Raw genomic sequence first — 22,284 nt, 5'->3', positions numbered from 1 at the left:
AACTAAAACTGTATCTATCGCTCTATCACCGTGTAGAAGGAAGTTTGCATCTACTTGTGGATAAGAGGCTTGTGTGGGTGACTGTGCAAGATGTAAACATTAACGGTGTTCACCTTAGCTGAGCTGTAATTTTAACAAGCTCAGTGGTGATAGGTAAGCTAGCAGTGGATATATGCTTCCTTCTGCGCAGTGATTCAGTTGCTGAATGTAGTTTGGTTGAAAGAAAATAGTTCCTACATGAAACTGTTCATAACTAGGTCTGTGGATTATCTCAAGTAACCCAGTCTTGATTTCTGGAAAGAGACATTGCTGTTGAGTTTTTCAAATCTAGTGTTTGGTGCTATGAGTGCCATCTAGTTCCATTATATTTTAGAGAAGGCACACATCTCTGCGGCCGATATCCCCAACGCTCCGCAACTCAGAACAATCTAGATGGACAAATAGCTCTACAGGTAAGAAAAAAATATGTATTTTTGATCTTTGCATGAACTGTACCTTAAACTCCCAGCGTAAACTCAAAAAGTCACAATATAAATATCAATCGTAGTTCTATTTTTCTGTACCAAATACTGACTTTTACGTCAGTTTTTTGCATCCCCTCCTCATTTTACACTTGATATTGTTCATCCTCGACTCCATGGCTTCAGACTTTATGGAAACCCAGCCGTATCAGCAGTAAATGTCCATGGACACAGCTTTATATCTACTCAAACTTCACTTCCATTCTTTAACTCTTGATAACTTGTTGGTCTCTAACATTTAAATGAGAATATACTGTCATGTAGGAACAGTTGCAGTCATCTAAATGATAATCACAGGATGCTCAACGTGATGCTATCACAGATCTTCTTAGAAATGGCTACAAATCATCTCTAATTTGATCAGTGATTGAAATGCTTAAGTTAAATACCTGCAACTCTACTCCCCCTACCAAATTCGTCCAGTCAGATCTTCTACACCAGACAAGGACCAGAGAAAGACCTGCATGAGAGATTAAGACGATTAAATGCATCATCTGTCCCATCACACGTCACGTAGCAGCAGTGTAGTTGGACTATATACACTTGTTCCTCTGGGCATTTTGAGTGCATTGTCCTATCTCATTAAATCCCTCCGAAATACACAGAGCTCCGCCGAATACTAGCACGCCATAGACCAACAAATATTCAAAAATCACGTTTTTACCCACTATTACCGTAAATTTTCATAATAATAACCTTTTCTTTCCTTCAGCATTTCTTTGAACCATTTATATTTAAGCTCTCTTAAAACACACTGAAAGATGCATTAGTAGCCTTAATTAGTGAGCTAACATTTAGTTCTGAAGACATTTAGAAGTTCAACAAAACACGTCATCACAAACAGACTAAAGTTTCTCTCCTCTGCCACTCTCCTGTTTCCAAAATGACATCACATAATCTGAAACAGTTGTAATCTGTGATCTGTGTAAAACATTTGTGCTATAGCCTCTGTAGGAAAAACCCAGGGTGCTACCGGGTCAACAAACGCTGACGGTAGTCTTAAAAAATAGCTTAAATTTCTCAACACCCATCACCCCGGTAAACTTCAATAAATTTGCTTTTTTTTGTCATCTTTTGTAAACTCTTAATTTCAAAATAAGATCAAAGTAGATCCTCTGACTGAAAAATTCCTGAAAGATCTGGATCACATAAAAATGTACAAAACGTTAAAAACAACTTATTTAAGATTGGTATTCATTATCAATGTTACTCTTTTGTTTTTAAATATATATAATGTACCTCTGACTGTGGCTATTGTTGCATTCAGTGACAAATCAATCGTTTTCTCTTTCTGTCCCCGCCCACTCCGTCATGACTGACAGGCTCTGTGACCAATCAGGCGCTCCGCTCTGAGGGCGAGAACCAATCAGAATGCTTTGCGATATTTACCAAAGAGTCATTGCATCAGCTAGTCAGCATCAGGAGTGAGCAGACCTTTAAAACTTCCATTAAATAGAAACCAACCACTTTTTTCTTGTCTGGATCTTTTTGTGACTTCCTTTCCGCCCTTGACTTCCTTTGTTTTTTATTTTCATGAATCTCTCCCCTCTACAGGTTCTTCTTCCAACACTTACGGTATTTCTTGTCTTCTGTCTTTTTAGTTCATCACTGCCAAAAGTGTCTGCCTTAACAAGTGATTTGATCCTGTGGTTAAATCCTTATTTCTCTGTTATATCACTTTTCTTCAAGACACTCAATTATGCTGCCAAAGAGGAGAAATAATTCTGCTTGTTTCAGTGTAAGTCAATCAGACATAAGTACAAAGAGGCCTGAGATGCAGTGACCCCAAGAGTTGTCAACACACTGAAAATGAAGAAAATCGATGCAAATAGACACAAGACAAGCAACTGAAGAAATATCTTCACCAACTTAATGACCAACAAAAACATCAATTTAAGATGACACATGCACAGCAAGAAGCTGCGAGAGGCTCATAATAAAACGGAAGTGATGCACACGGCTGGGACACGCAGCCCTTACTGTTGCTGTTTGTGAATTATGAACTTAGTGAACGCTGCTATATATCAGTATTATTGAAAAATATATTCAAAAATAATTTTTTGGTTTTTTTTTAACATAATTTTATTCATGATCATAATGTGTTGCAATGACAGACAACTTCATAAGCCATAAATGGAAACAACAAGCATGTCTCAAAAATATGCATCACTTTTTAGTGTGCTGTCGTAACAGTTAAGTTGTGTTGTGAACTTCCTGCAGTGCTTCCTCTAAATGCTGCATGTTTTATCAATTCAGTGAGTTTTAAAGATGTTTCTTCATTTTCTTGTGCTGGGACTATTTGCATGTTTTCTTTATTTGCAGTGCATTGAGCTCTAAGGTCCACCGTACTGACTGTGTATCCATCTCAGGCCCCTATTTAAAAACATTAGGCTACTTTATTGAAATTTAGTGAGCCCTCATAAAAGATCCATTTCATCTGCTCATAAAATAACCTAAATTGCTCTTAAATAAGTGAAATGATTTAATCCCATTGGCAGACTTCTGTCTCACCAGCAGTTGAGACTGAATATAAGATTAAAAGACATGTTAAGACAGACATTTGAGCATATTTGTTTCCCTTGCAGTTACTCCTCACTCTCTCATTTTCCCTCTCCGTCTTTTGCTCTTCAGTCTGACCAGAGGTTCTCCATGGCCATGCTGATCCTGCACAGGATCCAACGCCGGAGCGGGCAGTAATACTCGTAATGAAACTGCTCAAACTCCGGCGTCTGGCGGATCTCATGGAGGAACGACACATCGATGTCTGACTCCAGCAGCAGCAGCAGTGTGGGCACAGTGACAAGTAAGACACCCATTACCACGGCGACAAAGCGGGCCACGCTCAGCACACATGCGTTGACTCTTTCATTGGACGACAGCAGGCGCAGGCTGCTGGTCAGGACTCCACCCATTCGACTTCTGGCAGCCAGCCTGGTTCGTTCGTAGGCCCGGTCTCGCTCCCTCTCGGCCTCCAGCTGGGCCTGGATGTCGGGGTCAGCATGGAGCTCCCTCAGTAGCCTGACGGGGCTCTGGACCGGAGAGGAGAAGAGCAAGTCGACGCCTCCCTGGCTGTCGTCCACTGGAGTGGGCAGCATGCTGGCACAAGGGCTGGAGAGGAGGAAGATATTTAAACAAATCACTTAGTCTTTTGCAATAAATAAGAATGAACCAGGGCCTAAAAGAAGAAAAAGAAGGGACGTTTTTCAAAGGGTGATATCAGGACTGGTGTTTTCCTCTGTGAACAGCAAAGGCAGGTTTCAACTCATAAGAGATAATCACACAGACACATGTTGCAACAGACACTTCCACCCCAAAAATGGTAAGTGCCAATTCAACGCGTGCTGCATGCCAGATTCACTGCGCCATTAGCACAAAGGTTTTAAATGCATTTTGTTTAGATACCAGTACGGTTGCAGAGGTCTACACGCTTGTAAGTGCCTGTCAATTTATCTTTCATGCTGTTGTCTAACACTGTTAACTATTGTTTTGGTATTTACTGGGATTAAACATGAAGAAACCACTTCTACGGTGTGTCCTCTTTCATTTTCAGCCTATGCTGCCTCTTCATAGCATTTCTGATTGCTGCTCATTAGAGCATTATGTATAGTGCTCAAAGTGACATGTACTTTAAATAAAACATCACTTGTGTAGCATTTACCTTTTATCTTTTAAACAGGCAACATTTTTTTTGATTAGATAGATACATTTAAACGCAGCTACATCACAATAAACTGGCTTCTTGGGGTGGCAGAAAGCTGTAAACACAACACTGACATAACGTACACACGGATGATGTATTCAGCGACCTGGATACAGTGTTGGAGACAGGACCCCATTCATTTCTTTTAAAGTTGCTCAGTGGTGCATAAAGCCAAAAAATTTCAACCACCACATATAAAATGACCTGGGTGATCTGGGCTGCTTCTCCGTCATTGGGCCAAGACAACAATCACACTTTAGACTTCTGGTTAAACATGCCGCTAAACTGAACGGGGATAAAATGTTTTAATTGTGTGGCTCTTTTAGACATTTCAAATGTTATCTGATGGAATTAATTTCGTCCTAATAGTGAAACCAGTCATTTCATTGATGCTGTGACGCTCAGACAAATCTATCTTCTGATTTACAGACGTCCCTTTCCCAATGTAAGTCTGTGGGAAAGTCTTCTTGCGCCCAATGGCATCTAGTGACAGACTTGGGAGTTGTAATTACACATTTTGGCCAGTTTTAGAATTGGCTTCAAAGCCTGGCGCACTCCCTGCGGGCCTAACTGTACAGTATTGTATAAGTTTGCAGAGAATGGCTTTTTAACACATCCAGCAGTTTCATAAGAACATTACTATTAAGTTAGAGTTATATGTCTGTCTACCTTAATAAGTAGGTCCAATATTCACTCACCTTTGAGTTTTATTTTGGTCTCCATCATCTGCTGAGAGAAGTATCTGGCTCTTTAGCTGCTTAATGCGCCACTATTTTCACCAGCCGTTTGCTAACTTTTGTCTTTGCGTGTCTTGTGCTTGGTGCTGAGCAGGGAGTGTAACGTGGGTTTTTAAATTTGAGCTTTTTCACTGACAACAGCGGTATGCTTCAGCTGAAAACGTCACTATGAGAGCAGTTTAAGTTAAGCAAAACAGTAAAGCTGTGAGCCCGAAAATAAAAAACATTGATAAAAGTATTGACAAGCTGCTTTGAATAATGTGTCTGAAAACTTTACAGACCTATAGACAAGCTCAGAAATAGTGAGTGGGCCGCTGGCCTCATCGTCCTCCTCCACTTCATCTTCAGCTTTGGGCGTCTGAGGTCGGAGATTTGAGGTTTCCATGGAAACACGGGGAGCCTGCTGGTCATTGCCTAAAGCAGAGTTTCCTCCTTCATTACTTTGTTGCTCTGTGTCTGCAGGTGCGGCTGACGGTTTGAGAGGAGACAAGGGGACAGAGTCCTTTACAGCAACAACACCTGGGGACAGAAAGAGAGTCTTACATTACATTGGATACTATAGATAAACTTAAACTTGGGAATATAGACCTACTGTCAAAAAGATTTCCAATGAAGAGGCAAAATACAGTGAAACAGCATCTATACATAAATCAGACTGAAGAACTTACATCTTACTAGAAATATTTTGTCAATAGTCTGTTCTTTTTTCACACTAATTGGATTTGTGCTATTAGATACAGCTAGTAAAGTTAGTAGACTATAGTCTGGACCTATGGCCTGCTCTTTATGAATGGTGTTCTGATGTAACTTTTATTATGATTTGGTGCTACAAAAATAAAATTGCATTGACTTGAAATTTTCTTTTTTTACATATTTCATTTTTTTGCACAGAGTTTTTGCTCATTCTTGCTTCCCTTCTGATTTTTGCCGTTATAGGCCATCAGTAATATTCTGTGTATATTATTCCATTACTGGTACTACAGCATATACACTGCATATTAATGTTGAAATTTTGCTATTTTGGCAGATATAGTATGCAAGAAATAAAATAGTATGCAAAAGTTAATAAATATCTTTTTTTCTTTCTCTTTAACTGGATGATACACCACTTGATGGTGATGATTGAATTGTGACTAATAATTGTGTGTAATATTTAATTATTTTCAAAATATAAAACTTTACAAATATCAGGGAAAAAATATTTTCCTGAGAAATAATAACTATAATGTTGTTTTCTGAGCTGCTGGCAGAGCTTTAGTTGTTTCTGGCACAACAGTGCACATTCACAAAACACGGTTATTTTGTATGTAACTAGGACAAACACACACTCAGCTGCAGCTTTTTACACTGCAGTTGAACACTTTGTCCACATGATGGCGTTCAGGTATTTCTTCACAACGTAGCAACTGCAGATATCACCCATAATACTGACATGTCAAATGAAAAATTAAAATATACCTCGCTTCAGCCTTGAAATGTGTGAGATCAAATATGTTATTAGCTGACACCTGTGGTTATTTCTAGAAGTGTTGTCATCTTCTTGGCTCCAAGTTTCACAGATTTAAATCATCGCATTTAATTGGCCTACAGATGCTGGCAGAGGACAATAACTGTGAGTGTGAGGAATTCAGCTCAGGCTGCGGTGGACATCAAGATACTGTTTTTGTGTTCATGCAGACTCATTTCAGTTTACAGATCCATTAAAATGAAATGATGCTGCAATGAAACAGTCAGTCCTGCTGATGTGACGTAGTCTGACAACAGAGCCAAGAGCACATCGTGTGTGTGGATGCTCTTAACTCCGAGGTGTTGACTTAATGATGGGATTCTCTGACATCACTGATGCGTCAGTGCGCACGAAAAATCTGAACATGAACGCCTGTGTGAGTGTGAGTGTGTGTGTGTGTGTGTGTGTGTGTGTGTGTGTGTAAATGATAAAAATAAGCCCAGCTGTCTCCCTGCTATGGATTAAGCAGGAGCTGGGGGGTAAACATCCAGTGACATTTGATTCAGCTAGTCAACACCTCTCTAATCCAGACTCTATCACATGATCAAGCACACACACACACACACACACACACACACACACACACACACACACACACACACACATACACACTCACACACAATGGTCAAGAAAGACTGAAAAGGTTGACATATTGAAGAAAGGCAGGGGTTTGCTTGAACCTCAAGGCCAAACCGACTAATCAGTTACCATGCCAACTGATTCAACTATGTGTTAAGAGAAATTAAAGAGGGAAGGAGAGAAAAACCCGAGGAGCAAGTGGTGACAGCTACCATGGAAACAGAGTCAGCAAAAAGGGAACGAGTGAGTGAACTTTGAGAGAGAGGGGCATTAAACCTGAAAACAGGAGAAGCAGAAGCAAAAGAAACATGAGCAGAGCAAAACAACACGGAGGTAAGGAATCTGGACAAAGCAAACTTTAACTTTTAAACATTACTGGTTGCTGCTTTAGAAAAATACTGTATCAAGTTTGGCCAGTAACTGCCTGAATTTAGCATAGATAGTCTTCTCAAAGTGCACTGTTGCACAGCACATACTGGGCAAGACAGAATTAATATATAATACAGATTTATTTCATGGAAAAATTAAGAAACAAATAAAATATTCACATGCTGGTCTTGAGAAATTCTTACAGTGATGGATGTGTGTTAAAAGTGTGCTTAATTATAGGCAGCTGTATTCAAATTAAGGAAAAGAGAAGACAATTGTACTCATAGTTTAGACTGAGGTAAGTGTTGTGCACATACAAATAGAATGTGAAGGAAATTTATTATTATTATTTTTACTGTATTTTTGGTTTTTCCATTTTATTTTTATTTTTGTTATCCAAGATTAAGAGAATTAATGAGTGCCCTGAACTGACTTTAAATGCCAGTGAAACGGCAACTTTTGGGGCTTTCTTGCTGTCCATCATTTATTCTTTTTTTTTTCATTTTGTAAACCAAAACTCTTAAACTCCTAAATAATTCTCTTAAGAAAAGTGGCCACAGGCTGATTGTGGAAAACAATCACGATCCATCCTTCCATTAGTTACACACACTTATCCTTGTGGGTTTGGAGGAAAGCTGCAGCTGATCCCGGCTGGCATTGTACAAGCAGCAGGTTGACACTCAATCTAACATTCACACCTAAGGGCAATTTAAGAGCTGTTAAGATGACCTGCATGTCTTTGGATTGTGAGAGGAAACTGGAGAAAACTGGGAGTACATGCAAACTCCACACAGAAAGGCCCTTCAGGTGTGAGTCCAAAGCCATGCAGGTTAGATGAATGACAACTCCAAACAGTTGTGGTGTGAATGTGAACTATGATCAGTTGTCTGTGTCAGCCCTGTGACTGAGTGGCCACCTGTCGCAGGTATGTTGTATGGATCACTTCATATGTCCTGTTTTTTTTTCAGCTTGATATGGATGAAACCAAGTTTCCATCACTAAGTGTCCAAACTGCCACGCCTGTAGTTTTTTCTGGGGTCATAAAGTAAAGGTTGCATGACTGTTAAAATCCAAATTGTTTTAATTTCTGTTCTGTGGATGATGATTTGTTTTAATATGAAAAATAAACCTTTAGAAACATTTTTCAGATGATTATTTATTATTATTTTATTATTATTTTAAAACTTATCTCCCTATATACTATATTCCTTTGAGGAAAAAAGATAATACTCAACCTTTGCGCTGTCCAGCTACCAAAACATAAAAAAAAACTGTTTAAATTACAGTAAATGTTTGAGTTTTCTGACATCCAGAAGGCTCTTAAATGTTTAACTGTTGAGCTTTAGGCAGATAAAATTACACTGTCAGTATAAGAAAATGGTAACATTATTATTTACTCTAAGCTACGTGGGCGGCAATTTTTTATTTCACATTATGACTAAATAAACCTGACTTAAAAAGTACAGTATAAACTGTTTTCATTTTTCCAGGGCACTGGAAGTAAGAACACTTATTATTACACTTATTATTCTGCTGTTACTGTTTTCCCTATTTATAATACTGTTGCTTTCTGTCCCATACGCTCAGACACAAGCCTCTCCTTAGAAGAGGAGATTCACACTTCAAGGTGCTACATTCCTATGTGGCCACCGCACACACACACACACACAAACACTCATGCATATACAGCACAGGGTTTTCCCCTGTTATGCAAGTGCTGACAGACCTATTCATCTTTGTCCTGCAACCTCATCATTGACACCCAAACACCTCAGAAGCATATTTATCTGTGCAACTGTGAGCCGTAGCTTATTCTAATGTGTTTACTCAGCTCTTCACTTTGTCAATTCGATCTCTGAACTTGTGCTATTGGAGCAACACTATACTATACTCAAGAAAAATTTTAAATATTTAATTTTATCGATCAATCTCTACGTTTTGAGGATTACTACTTTGCAAGCCCAACATCTCCTACACCGAAGGAATAACCTCATACACTCGCCCACTGTGTGCAGGTTCAAGTGAAAAACGATCAGCTGTAAAGCATCAATGTTAAACCTAATGCAGATCCAGTGTCAGCTCAAGGACACTTCAGCGAGGTGGAGACATGCCAATGAAAAGAGGTCAGCAAGTGAAGGGGAACCCAGATGCCCCTGTCTTAATGTCTACATGTTCCTAAAACATAATTTCAAACAGAGTGTACTTATGACCTTCTGTAAACCAAAATATCAGTAATATTGAATGAAAACTCCAAGGTGATATGTTAAATTAGCAATTTTATCAAAACTTCTCAAACTTACATTTAAATTGAGGCTTTGTTCATAAATTTGACTTTGTGAAATTACTCAAAATGTCTACATTTAAAGTGAAGAAACTTCCATCTCACACAAATGGTCTTATAAAATCTGAACAGAAATAAAAGCCTGAAAATAACGAACACTTAAGCTGATTATGCTGTTTTTTTTAAAACCTTCCATTCACAAATTCAACATCCAAAATATTCAAGCCCCCTCCTCAATCCTTCAGCCTGCTGATTTACTTCAAATGTTTTTGCCACCTCTATTTGTATATCTTACACATCCAGACAGAGGACACAGCACGCTGAAGTACTGTCTTAAACTGTAACGATTAATTGTCTCTTAACGCATGGAGAGGATTGTAAGGCATATTACGTCAACACACAGTTTGTTTTGTGCATGCTGAATACTATGTAATCTTTATCTCTCTCACTCACACACACACACACACACACACACACATTGAAGAGGTCTCTTAAGAGTCTCAGGATGTTTGACAGATTACACTCACAGTGTGCAACACACGGTTGCCACAACAAACCTGGCAACCCAGCTGCTGGGCTAAATTAGCTCATATTAATGGCACAATTACATCTTGGATACTGATTTAAGTGTACAAACATATTTAAAGCTTCCAAGTGCTATATCATAGGAAGCTGGACTTGAGTTTCATATAACAATGTTTCACTTCTCAGCCAAAAGGCTTCTTCAGTTCTTTTCAGTGTGAGCACTGAGAAAGCCTTTCGGATGAGAAGTGAAACTTGAATCTTCACCAAAATATTTAAAGCTGCACACTAGAAAAATGGAAAGGCCTGTACTCCAGTATTCATGTGATGTGTTGATGAAATGTTGAGCTCAATAAAACTTCACTGAATGCAACTGCAAAAAAACACACAAAAACCCCCAACCCACTGCAATTAACTTGAATGATGTATTTCTGACATATTTCTGCCTTTTCCCTCCACTCTTACTGTGTTCCAGACTTTTCTGAAGTCCAGCACTGATTCCGGCGATGCGTCCCCCATTTCCCACCAGACGTACATAAACATCCCGGGCCGTGTGATTGGCTATGCGTAAATGCAGGCTCCGCCGTGTCGTTATCTTCACCTGGCACCTCAAGGCCTCAGCCACCACTATCGATGATTCCTGTTCATTTGACTCCCCTGGGTGGAATACTTCCAGCGGCCCAGCCTGTCCCTCCATCATCCCCTCACCCTGCAGCCTCTCCGGGGTCATGTCCAGCCCGAGCCCCCCTGCTCTGCCCTGGCTCCCACAGCTCAGGGTGTCGCCTACGTTGGATCGGTCACTAACTCCGAGCTCCAGACCGCTCTGCAAGAGGCCACCTCCTACATCACTGCTGTTTCTGTGCTCAAGAACCTCCATCGTTCAGTCTGATGACAAACCTCAGCTGTCTGCGGTGCGACCCCCACACGCCGACTGACCAGGCTGCCAGCTGAGCCCTGAGGCCGGGATGGATACCAACAAACACACACACACAGACACACACAGACACACACATACACTCTGAGACAGATGATGAGAGACATACACCAGACACATTCTCTCTCTCTGATACACAGACGTGGCGGGCCCTGGTGTGAATGTCAGCGATGTTAACAAAGAGTGGAGGGGCATTAGAGGAGGATCAGGCCCAAAGCTGCAGTTTCTATATATAACAAGTGGTCCTGGCTGCAGAGGGGCAGCTAATCTAACTCTGATTACAGAGGGGCAGGCCTGACCCAGGATGGGATGGGGATCACTTTCTTTTCCTCTCTGCTACTCTTTCCTTATCTCCTTCTTTTCCTCCTATCGGACACATTTATATCTGTTTCACGCTACACAGACTGAGACAAACTTCACTCACTTGAGTACATCTCCCCAAGCTAAAATTTGATCACAGACTGGCAAGCGTCAACTGTGAGGGAACAAAATGTAGCATTAATATGATTTTAACAGTGAAGTACTTTGCTTAAGGAACAAAGCCGTCTTGTTGCATAACTCCCAGAGTCTCATTTGTTGTGTTTAGTGATGGCAGGAACATGAATGATGCCTCAAAAGTGAAACCCGAACTATCTAATTCCCATGAAACATCCATGAGCGATAGCCATAGCCAAAATCTGACCAGTGTGTGTCTGTGTGTGTTTGTGCATGTGTGTGCGTGGATTTTGGTAGATAAGAGGGGGACAGGCTGTACAAACAGAACAAGGTCACCACTGACCTTGGGTCAGCTTCCTGTTCCCCTCTAATGGCTGAGATTAGTGCTCTGAATATAGACAGTGATCCTAGACCATCTCCAGGACACTTTATCCCAAAGTCCTTGCAGCAGGCTTCTTAAAACAGTCAGCGTTTAACTGTTTCCAGGAGGGGATAGACTCGAAACAAATTGGTTTGGATAAAATGCTGAAATGGGAAGTGATTAACTTTATGGGCCCAATACCATTTCAAATTTTTAACCTTAATCTTGTTTTGGTGTGCCACCTTGCCTCTTATAACAGAGTTACAAGGGGTTGAAAAATTCCCCTATGAAATGGGAAAACACTACAGGGTCATTGGTATGTCAGCATTAACTTTAACAGATGCGTGAGTGTTGCTGGACATTGTAAATATGCTTTCTTTTGCAGTTGTAATTTCTTGTTTGGCCTACAGGCACCCTTTTGCCATTGTCAGGACACTCACATTATTAAGCAGTAAATAAAAACTTACACAACTTTATTACCAGGTCAATGATTGTGCTTTTTTAGGATAACATTATCGACCTGTGCTCCTTACCTGCCAGTCTGCACTGATATTAGAGGTGCAGTGCAGCAACTGCACTGCTGGATTTACTTTAAATTTCAGGTGTCATATCAAAGGGGGCATTGTGACAAGGAGATATGTCAAAATGTGAGACTGTCATGCAAAAGTTAGTTAGCTAGGATTGTAAAATGTAACAGTGGCTAGTTAGCTGGTTAGCTACCAATACAACGGCGTACGAGAGATTTCTTTTGTTATGGGCGTTATAAAGAAAATGGCAATAATACATCAAAACGACTTTAAACTAAAATAAATCTTTATTAATTAACAAATAAAATGCAAAAAAAATGTTTCTTTTGCTGCTCGTACAGTCATCTTGCTGAAGATTTCTTATAACACTCGGTTTGAAATGCGCCTCTGAAAAATCTTTCTGTAGCCCTTAAGCTACACTTTTAACTGCCCTTCTATCCAAACAAGAATCAGGACACCAAATCCCTCGCTATGAACCTGTAAAACAGAGGGATACAAGCTGAGTGTATCGGAGCAAGGGATGTTACGGGATTGGGCCTTGGTGTTGCACTCATTTAGACGCATAAAAAGTGACAGAGACATTTGTGTAAAGTGAGCTAGTGAGAGAGGTTCTGCTTACTTTCCAAAACTACAATCCAATAAGCACACCCACTTCATGCAGCAGTCGGTCACGTGTGCCAAGATGACAAAGTAGGAGGGATTTCTTTCTAGTTTTCACTCTTTTTGTAAATTCCTCACACAACTATTTCTGTCACTTTAGCTGTGTACAACTGAGTGCAACACCATTTGCAGAGAGACTGTCCAGAAGCAGGCACGGTGATTGCCATCTGTATGATGCATTGCATCTTCCCACTCTTTATGACACATTTAGATGTAGCCATTTGTAACGGTTATAGAGCTGAATGACACTTCATACAAAATAGTTAATTTCAAGCACATCCTGGCCTTCACCTCACTTCACCTGAAGTCTTCTAAAATTGTTCCCTTTAACAAGTAATATCTTTTTGATGTATGAGAAATGTAGGATCCCAAATATTCCAATCAATAGCTTTTTATTAATCCTTCACTTTCACAAAGTTCTACAATTTTTAAAATAGTAAAAAAAATAATGTCTTGTGTTTTACTGAGTAGCACACAGAGTAGCAGGATCTGGAGCAGGAAATAAGGCATTTTCAAATTGAATCTTGTTTCATTACTCAGCCTGCATCCTGTCAGTGATGCACGAGGCTTTTGATTTGATGACTACCTCCTGCCCCTCCCAAACAAACCAAAGGAGACATCCCGGGATGCTTACTGCTGCAGCTCTTTGACCCTGAGCCAAGAAGAATTGATTTTACTGTAAATGGGATGACGGGAGATGAGCGAAAGACGGAGCAAGGAGGAGAGGCGGAGAAAGTGACGCGATGGATGCGATGAGAAGTCCATCAACAGTTTGACGAGCGTGATGGCACAACAGCGTGATTGTACTGTGCATGTGTGAAGGCCTAAAGGGCATGGGTCGGGTCGATGTGTGAGAATGAAGGAAGAGAGGAGGGGAGGGGTGTAAAAGATGCAGGGACGTGGTTAGGTAACAGGAGAGGAAGGGCTCTGTGTCTGTGAAAGACAAAAGGTCGAGTCCTGTCGTGTTTAGAGGGAGGAGATGGACGGATGAATGAAGATACAACACAGCAGCAGGATGTCTGTAACACACAGACACACACAGACACACACACACACAGACACACACACACACAATAGGGGTAGACAGATTATGGGCTGGGCCCATTATTGGGGCTGATATTTGGCATTACAATTATTTCGCTGATAAAAATTAATTAATTAAAAAGTGAAAATAAATTGTCAGCATGGGAGGAACTTTTACTTTCTAAAACCTCAGGGAGCTTTATTAATTTATTAATTTTTTATTTAATTTTTCACTTGACTTTAGGAAAAAAAGTTGCTGGGAACTTGCTGTATATGACGTTGAACATTTAAGTTTTGATTAAACATTTGCTGAAGGCATTTAAACAAAATTTGTGTTGGAGTTTGTTATATTCCAAATTCTAAATATCGACAAAAAGATTTTCATTGTTATTGTAAATGCATACCGGCATCCAAATACCATCATATCAGTTACCGGTGTCATTGACTAATAACAATCGGCATCGGCCCTGAAAAACCAAAATTGGTCAACCCTTATTTACGCTGCAAAATCTCTCTGTGTCTAGCTGCCAAAATCCAGATGATAGAAAGTAGATAAAGATATCTACAATAAAGAATAAAGAAAACTGAAAATCAGTTAAAGATAACTTCCCTCCCTGTCTGCCTGCTACTTGTGTGGCTGGTTTGGCTCCCTGGTTCAGGACAAGGAGGATAAAAAGGGAGAAGTCACTGTCTCAGATATCATCACACAATTGGGTTACAGCACATGCACAGTGAAATCTGCCCTGCAGTTGGCCGTCCCTAATGGTTGATCACCCTGCAACTGTGTGACTCCTCTTCCACCCTCCTTATTTCAGGAGCCACAATGGATAAGTGGCATCAGGAAATGGTCTGCACCAGAGCAGCTTGGGCCCTAAGGTGTGGTCACATTACATTTCATTCTGGGAAAGTTTCTGGACACTGTTCCAAAAAAGGACACAGTGTCATGGCTCTCAAATACTGATCACAGCAATTACAAATGGTAAACAGTGTGTGAGAGTTTACTTTATAGTCTGGTGGTTGCAAAATGTACTAAAAAAAAAAACTTTTATAGACCAAGAAAAGGATGAAATGTTACTTTATGGATTGAGAAACTTCTTTTCTTAAGATACTTTCTTAAGATAAATAAATTATTCAAAATCTTCTTGGATAAGATGGAAAATTCATGATAACAATGCTAAAAATAGCTATATTTTTCATTAAAAGTAGAGATACAAATTTCTCACAAGACAGTGACACTACAAACATATGATGACTTTGTAGAATATGATGCCTTGCTGTAGAATAAAGTACCCAACAGGAAATCATGGAGTTAAAATCTACACAACCCTTAACATCTATAGCACTAAAATGCAACATATACATTGATGCAAAACTACCCAAAACATAATATCACACTGACAGGGACAGTACTTCTGAGAACTTAAACTTTCGTAATACCACACCACACCATGTGGTATTACTACTTTTACTTGAGTAGATCTGAACCTGTGGTGGACTATAACTCATTTAGTTAAGTATTACTTTAAGTATTACTTGTGCAATTTAGATGTACTTGTACTATAATTTACCAGTATATGCTGGTGTCTACTTAATTATAGTACACCAATTTTCAAAGGGGGAAAATGCGTACTTCTTCCTCTACTACATTTACTTGATAACTTAAGTGACTTTACAGATTCTGATTATTGATTAAAAAGAATACATAAGGCCATAAACTATATATTACTATAGATTAAGCTTCCCAGTGGTTCCTAAGGTAAATACAATTAGCACCTTTACCAGAACTGTTATTTACCAGTAAATAACAGTAACTGTTATTTACCGGTAAATAACAGTTCTGAAACCAAAAAATATGCACACATTGATTTAAAAATCTGTTCTTGCCTTTCTTCCACCTCTCTTAAGTCCAGCTTTTGCCGTAATACGACCTTCCATTGGTTTTACATTCACCCACTTTCTTCTGTTGTGCTTCGTCACACGCCCTCCTCCCTCTCTTGTTCATCTTTAAACCTAACTTGAGCCTGCGGAGAACATCTGGCCTAACCTTTGTTCATTCGATCAGCCCCACAGTCCGTACTCTAATCTCTCATATTCTCTCCATCTATTTTAACTCCCCTCTCTCCACCACGGCTCTGGTGTTGTGTTAGGTAACCCCATCCTGCTTTCTTCCCCCTAAAAACAAGATTTATGCTCTAATCAGGTAATAGGTTGCAGTAGAAGCTGTCAGGAATAACAGCGGAGAGAAAAGGTGACAAAGAATAACAATAAGATGGAAAAAATGTCACCAGGGAAACACTAAAGCCCACAATGTAGTGAGTACTTTTTATAGGCTACATAAATTTACTCGGGGAAGGTGGTGTCCTGGGGAAAAACCCTTAAATACCAACTGCTCTGTGCTGCTTCAGTAGGTTTTCTCCTGAGCAGTGTTGCTTTGCTCGGCCACATCACCTTATCGGACTCTACTCTTCTACCCTCTCATGGGAGAGAACTGATTCTTGTTCAGCTCAACTGAAATATCCTTATATACTATTACATACATGTATATAAGATACTTACTCATTATTTTGAGTTACTAAGTCATTATTTATTATATTAACTCAGTATTTTGATAAAGTTTCTGATTATTTTGAGATATTTAATCACTATATTGATATGTTTTATTTATGATACAAACTCAATATTTTAAGAAAGTTTCTCAATGTATTGAAATATTTAATTATTATGATATAATTAGTCATTATTTTGAGATACTAAGCCATTACTTATGATTACAACTCAATATTTTAAGAAAACTCATTCATATCTCAAAATAGTATGCATAGTCATCACACTGGAGGAAACAATCTTCCATACAACATAAATGGGGAATAACGTTTCTAATAATAAATGAATAATAATGAATATTTACTGGGATTCAAATTACATAAAATTCCTTTTAATATAATTTATACCTAATTACATATCACTACCCTGAAAACAGTCTAGAAGTGCATGAGGACATTACTGGGAAATAATGAATTTGTAAATTAAACCGTTGATGATCTAAATAACTTTAAAGGGGAAAACATGATGGAGAGGAGTTATTATGCATACACACTCAAACACACTGTATATACAGGGTGCACTGTCAAATTCACAGCTGATAGAGATGAGCATGGATGACTTTCATGATGCAACCACTGGACATACATACACAAATATATACTGGAACAATAACATGTAAAAGCCTTCATATTGTGCACACAGACACATACAAGGACTAAACAGAGACAGACTCATTGGAGCCAAACAAATAACTTCTAATTGAGTTTTTCTTAATGATAACACAAGCTGAGTCTGTTTCCACGTACCTTCCAAACACAAAGTCAGACACACGTACACGGACACACACAGACATGGTGGTAAACTCAGAAAGGATCATGGGAAGGGTATTTTTAGCATGCTGCGATTGGTGTCTCCAGGGAGACAAGAGTGATGGAGGGATCAGAGCATCAGCTGCTCAATTAACGCTTTCTGTCTGAGGGTTGTGAATGTGCATGTGCTTCTCCCATACACAAGGGAGACTCCACGTGAATTTCCAGAGGTCTGTGGCAGGAGGGTGTGTATCTGCTTGTGTGTGTGTGTGTGTGTGTGTGTGTGTGTGCACGTTAGGTAATATTCTACCGTTGTCAGTGGCCGTCTCCTCGTACTCGTTGGTGGAGGGCAGTGCAGGTACCAGCGGTTCCATGTTCATGATGAGGTTTTTGTGGCTCAGAGAGTTGAAACTTCGACTCTGACCAAACTGGGCTCTGAAAACACAAACATCAACTCATTACAGTCTTTCTTGCATATTTTGAGTTTCATAAGTAAGTGATCATTAAAATTTTATTTGTAATCAGGGTTCCCACTTAAATACCAAATTCAAGGACTTTTCAAAGACTCGTCATGGCTTGTCAAAACAGATACCCTCATGGTGTAATGTAGCTGCAGAGCGTAGCCTATTTACTAACTTTCAGTGAAAAAATATCAAGTGAACTTCAATTTGTAGCCTTGCACAAAATATATAAAGGACTTTCAATGAGCCATGTCTGTATATCCATTTTCAAAAACCTTTTCCTTTAAATTTACAAACTTTAAAGGAAGTCAAGTACCCGGGTGAAACCTGCGTAATAAAACTCTGTGGTCGGGTATTCCTGTAACCAAGCAAACAGGCAATAACTGAATTCTAACTGTGTGAGAGTGTGCAGGTGATTTGTCACTTGTCCTTACCTGCGCACTTCAGGTGGCTCTCTCTGAATCTTGGAGCTGGCTTCTATTACCTCCTTCGCCACTCTTCCACTAAGGGACAGAAATACTCATTCATTGCAAGAAAGACAAAGGGGTGCAACTGCTCTAAAAAAAATTCTACTTGCATTATTTAAAACTCGATTCCAAATAGCTTTACAAAGTAAGAAAATATAATTACAACAGCAGTGAAATATTTTAGAGACCACAGCTTAGGTCACAAAAAGCTACACACAAGTAACATTGTTAGGTCATTACTGTGCACAAGAAAATCTATAAGAGAGTCAATCCTTTCTTGTTTTAAATTGGCACACACAGATCTACCTGAATTCCTCAAAATTCAGAGGGGCTTATGATGTGTTAAAGGGGACTTGATGTACTTTGCCTTATTTTCTGTCATATATATAAGTTACACTGTTAGATGTTCATATTTAATGTGGCAAAAGTTTCAAATAATGTGGTAAAAGAATGTAAATGTAATGTGAGCAAAAACTTCAGTTCAGACTGTTATAAATTCTCTGTTTATGACAGTTTTTTTCTGCTTTGTAGGCAAGCTCAGCTTGTGACAGATTTTTTTAAATGGCCATCTGCCTCAGACACACGACTGCAGGTGTTTATATTACATGCAATGCTACATGTGACTACATGCTAACATCGGAGAAGCATGTCATCTTGATAGCCAATGTCCTGATCCTGCTGAAACATGCCTAGTTGTGTTTAGAAGCTTTTATTGTTGATTTTGTGAGGTAGAAAGTGCAGGTACCCTCCATTACAGTCATTCCTCAGCTGCAAGTGCACCACTGACATAAATGGAGCTACATGCTAATGCAGGAAAATTTTGATTAAATGACTTCTCCAGGATTTTGGATCTGATTCCTGTTTGGTTGTGTTTGGAAGCTTCTATTGGTGATGTTTTAGGTGGAAATTGCAGCTATTCTCTATTACATTCATTCCCTTAAATTTGGAAGATTCAGAAATACTATCAATCGGAGCAGACTGAGCTTTTTTGGGAGGGGGACTTAAATATTCAGGCGCTAAAACAGAGCATCTCAGAAGGTGAATAAAGGTGTTCCAACACAGACGGTAAGAGAAAAATAAAGAGTGTTTTTACTATTAAAGCATGCAAATATGTTCTAGTAGAAACCCAAAATGCAAGTATAAACCTGAAAATGAGCATAATAGGTCCCCTTTTATGGGATGCCAATGAAAAGCTGCTAAAATCAGTGTGATGTTTGTCTTTGAGTCTGCGTCAAGTTGGACACAAGAGACTGTGACTGATAGGGCTACGTCAGAAGCGAAACATATAATTTTTCATCTGTGTTCTACAGTTGTTGCTCACAATCAGTGCTGTTACCGTGCTGCTGAGCAGGCAGCTTCCTGCCAGCAGGGTCGGTGGCTCCATTAGTCTGATTGTTGGGCGAGTGGAGTTTCTGGACTCTGACCGCTCTATTTCCAGCCAGCAGGCTCCACCATCCCACCCATTAGTCTATTGTTACTGAGATTGATGGTTGAGTTGTAAATTAGAGGGTGAGATGTAACATCTGGGGTGGTAGACATCCACTTGATAGTACAAGTGGAGTCACATCAATACTGTGTGCTGGCAAACGCAAGTCTATGCTGAAAAAAGATGTGCAAGGGGCCATAATCGACAATTTCAATAACATAAAGATCTGATCTGCCCTGCTTGAATGAATACGGCCTCTATTTGTGGACCACAAATCTCCTTCCTCTTTGCATTTGCACAAATGACCAATTCGCATATTTCAGAACAAACTCCACCATATGCTATTACTCATCACTGAGCCCTTAAGCCAAACTGCTTTAGCTAGCTGATGAAATGGAGCGGACTGAAATGTAAGCCTGGTAAAGAGCTTTGTCTGAGAGGAGAACTGGAGCTAACACAGCTCCAATAACAGACTTATAGAGATTTTGTCATATTAAGGTCAGAAAAATCACATGGATGTAGGTGCTGATGTACAAGAAAGAGCAGCAGCACGTGGTATGTATATTTATCAGGCCTGTGAATGGTCACTGTAGTTTAAGTCATACCCCAAAGAAACGGCTGAAATCAAACATTTTATCTACAATAAAAGGTGAAGAAAAATTGCAAAGCACAGTAACAGAGCAGTTGAGTGTTAGCGTGCTGATCAGCTGTGAATGAATTTGCATTTTTGAAATCTCTCAAGTGTTTGACTCTGACTTTCCATCTTTATATCCCCATATAAATGTGTGCATAACTTTCTCTCTTGTGTTTCCCCTTTTTTCTTTTCCAACTCTCTTTGCACAGATACATCTCGCTCACTTTATTCTTTCGCAGTCAAAATTAAATTGTTAAAACAAGTATACCTTCTTTTCTGAAAACTATCTTGAATGCCGTCTCACCTGTATTTGAACCTGCTGCCTTTGAAGAAGATGTTACTGCTGGAAACTGTCTTTATCTGACTTGACTTTGCACATCTGTAAGAGAGAGGGAGGAAGAAACAAAAAGATGAAAACAAAGATGTTCATTATTATGCATCTCATGCACAAACATTGAACAACTCATTCTTGTAAAAAACAGTTTCATGGGTTTGCATTTGTGACTGTAACATTAACCTGGTGCACAGAATAGCCTCTTAGTAAGCAGAGGAGGATGGCTTTTCAAGCAGTACCATTTTGAAAAAGTCACAGGTTTGGTTCAGGATCATTTATCATGCAGCAGAGATGTGCCAGTGGAGTACAGGCACACACCTCTGCTCTGTTCTGTGTGTGAAACACTCACAAAGCTCTGCTTGGCTGCCATTTACAAACTCAATTCACTCTGATTTGATTAAGCTGCTCTGATGCTTGTCCGACATCCGAGATGACATCCACTCCCTCTCTGTCCATCTCTCAGAGACATATGAGCTGCTGTCACTAAGAAGTCAATATCCTGGGTTATACAGACAAGGGCTGTTATGAGAGCGCTTTTATGAATTTTTTAATATGTTTTTCTTATATAAGCTTTTTAACATGTTATGTAACTTTAAGGTAAAGTTCAAATCAAATCAAAAATCCATATCTTTTCCTATAACCTGTAGTACTATTCATTAATATGGTATGTTTTGGTGTGAGAGGCAGAATGCACACCAAAACAATCTACACCGATAAATAGCACTACAGGAAAGAGAAAAACATTTTTGTTTTGGGGTAAACTGTCCTTTAAACAAGATGACACAAGATTTGTGGAGAAACGGACTCATCAACAAGAGCAAATATAGCAAAGGAAAAATCGTATATTTCAAAACTAAAAGATGATAATTGCATTAATTAAGAAACCTGTTTGTCTTAATGGGACTTGTTTTGTCCACAGGTATGATTTTCTTACAATCTAATAGCCTTGAAAATCTGATCTGCAAGTTCACAAAATAATCTCACCATAAGGCCAACTCCAGGTCCACACTGATATCGAGCTTTCGTTTGTATCACACAATCTCGCAGCAGATGGACTTGGTTTGCTGTCCATATGGAATTTCAGATGTTCAAATTTCACACTTTAGGGACTTATTGTCCTTGTTGGTTGGGCTGCAACTAAAGATGATTGTCTCAATAGATTTATCAGCTGATTATTTTTCAACTAACGTATCAATTAATCAGTTTCCCAGACATCCCATCATCAAATATCATATTTTGTCTGACCAACAACCTAAAACTCAAAAGTATTGAAAGCAGACTTAAAATAGCAATCAGAATTGTTGGCGATTAATTTTGTGTTGATTAATCGCTTCATTGTTTCTATTGGCTCAAAGATCAAAACTGAAACGTCATTCTTGGTGTTGGAAACAGGCAGGAGCTGAAAAAGGCTGTCAGAGGAGAAGGCTGGAAAGTTTAAGTCTTATGAATCTGT

General features: G+C 39.3%; 1 protein-coding gene across 3 annotated transcripts in view; it reads right to left on the bottom strand.

Moving 5' to 3' along the window:
- Nucleotides 1–297: 297 nt before the first annotated feature.
- Nucleotides 298–22,284, bottom strand: part of frmd3 (FERM domain containing 3) — a 79,619-nt gene continuing 57,632 nt past the window's right edge. For all 3 annotated transcript variants that reach the window (XM_042487497.1, XM_042487496.1, XM_042487498.1), the window contains 5 exons: nt 20,802–20,876; nt 18,405–18,473; nt 17,820–17,944; nt 5,240–5,477; nt 298–3,629 (listed from right to left, as the gene is read on the bottom strand). In XM_042487497.1, coding sequence (XP_042343431.1) covers nt 3,149–3,629; nt 5,240–5,477; nt 17,820–17,944; nt 18,405–18,473; nt 20,802–20,876 — 988 coding nt within the window. In that variant the 3' untranslated portion in view covers nt 298–3,148. The remainder of the gene's footprint in view (nt 3,630–5,239; nt 5,478–17,819; nt 17,945–18,404; nt 18,474–20,801; nt 20,877–22,284) is intronic.

This window comes from Plectropomus leopardus, chromosome 6 (genome assembly GCF_008729295.1).
Source record: "Plectropomus leopardus isolate mb chromosome 6, YSFRI_Pleo_2.0, whole genome shotgun sequence".
Lineage (NCBI taxonomy): Eukaryota > Metazoa > Chordata > Actinopteri > Perciformes > Serranidae > Plectropomus > Plectropomus leopardus.
The sequence above is the reverse complement of the archived record's forward strand: the minus strand, read 5'-3'. Positions and strand labels throughout refer to the sequence as shown.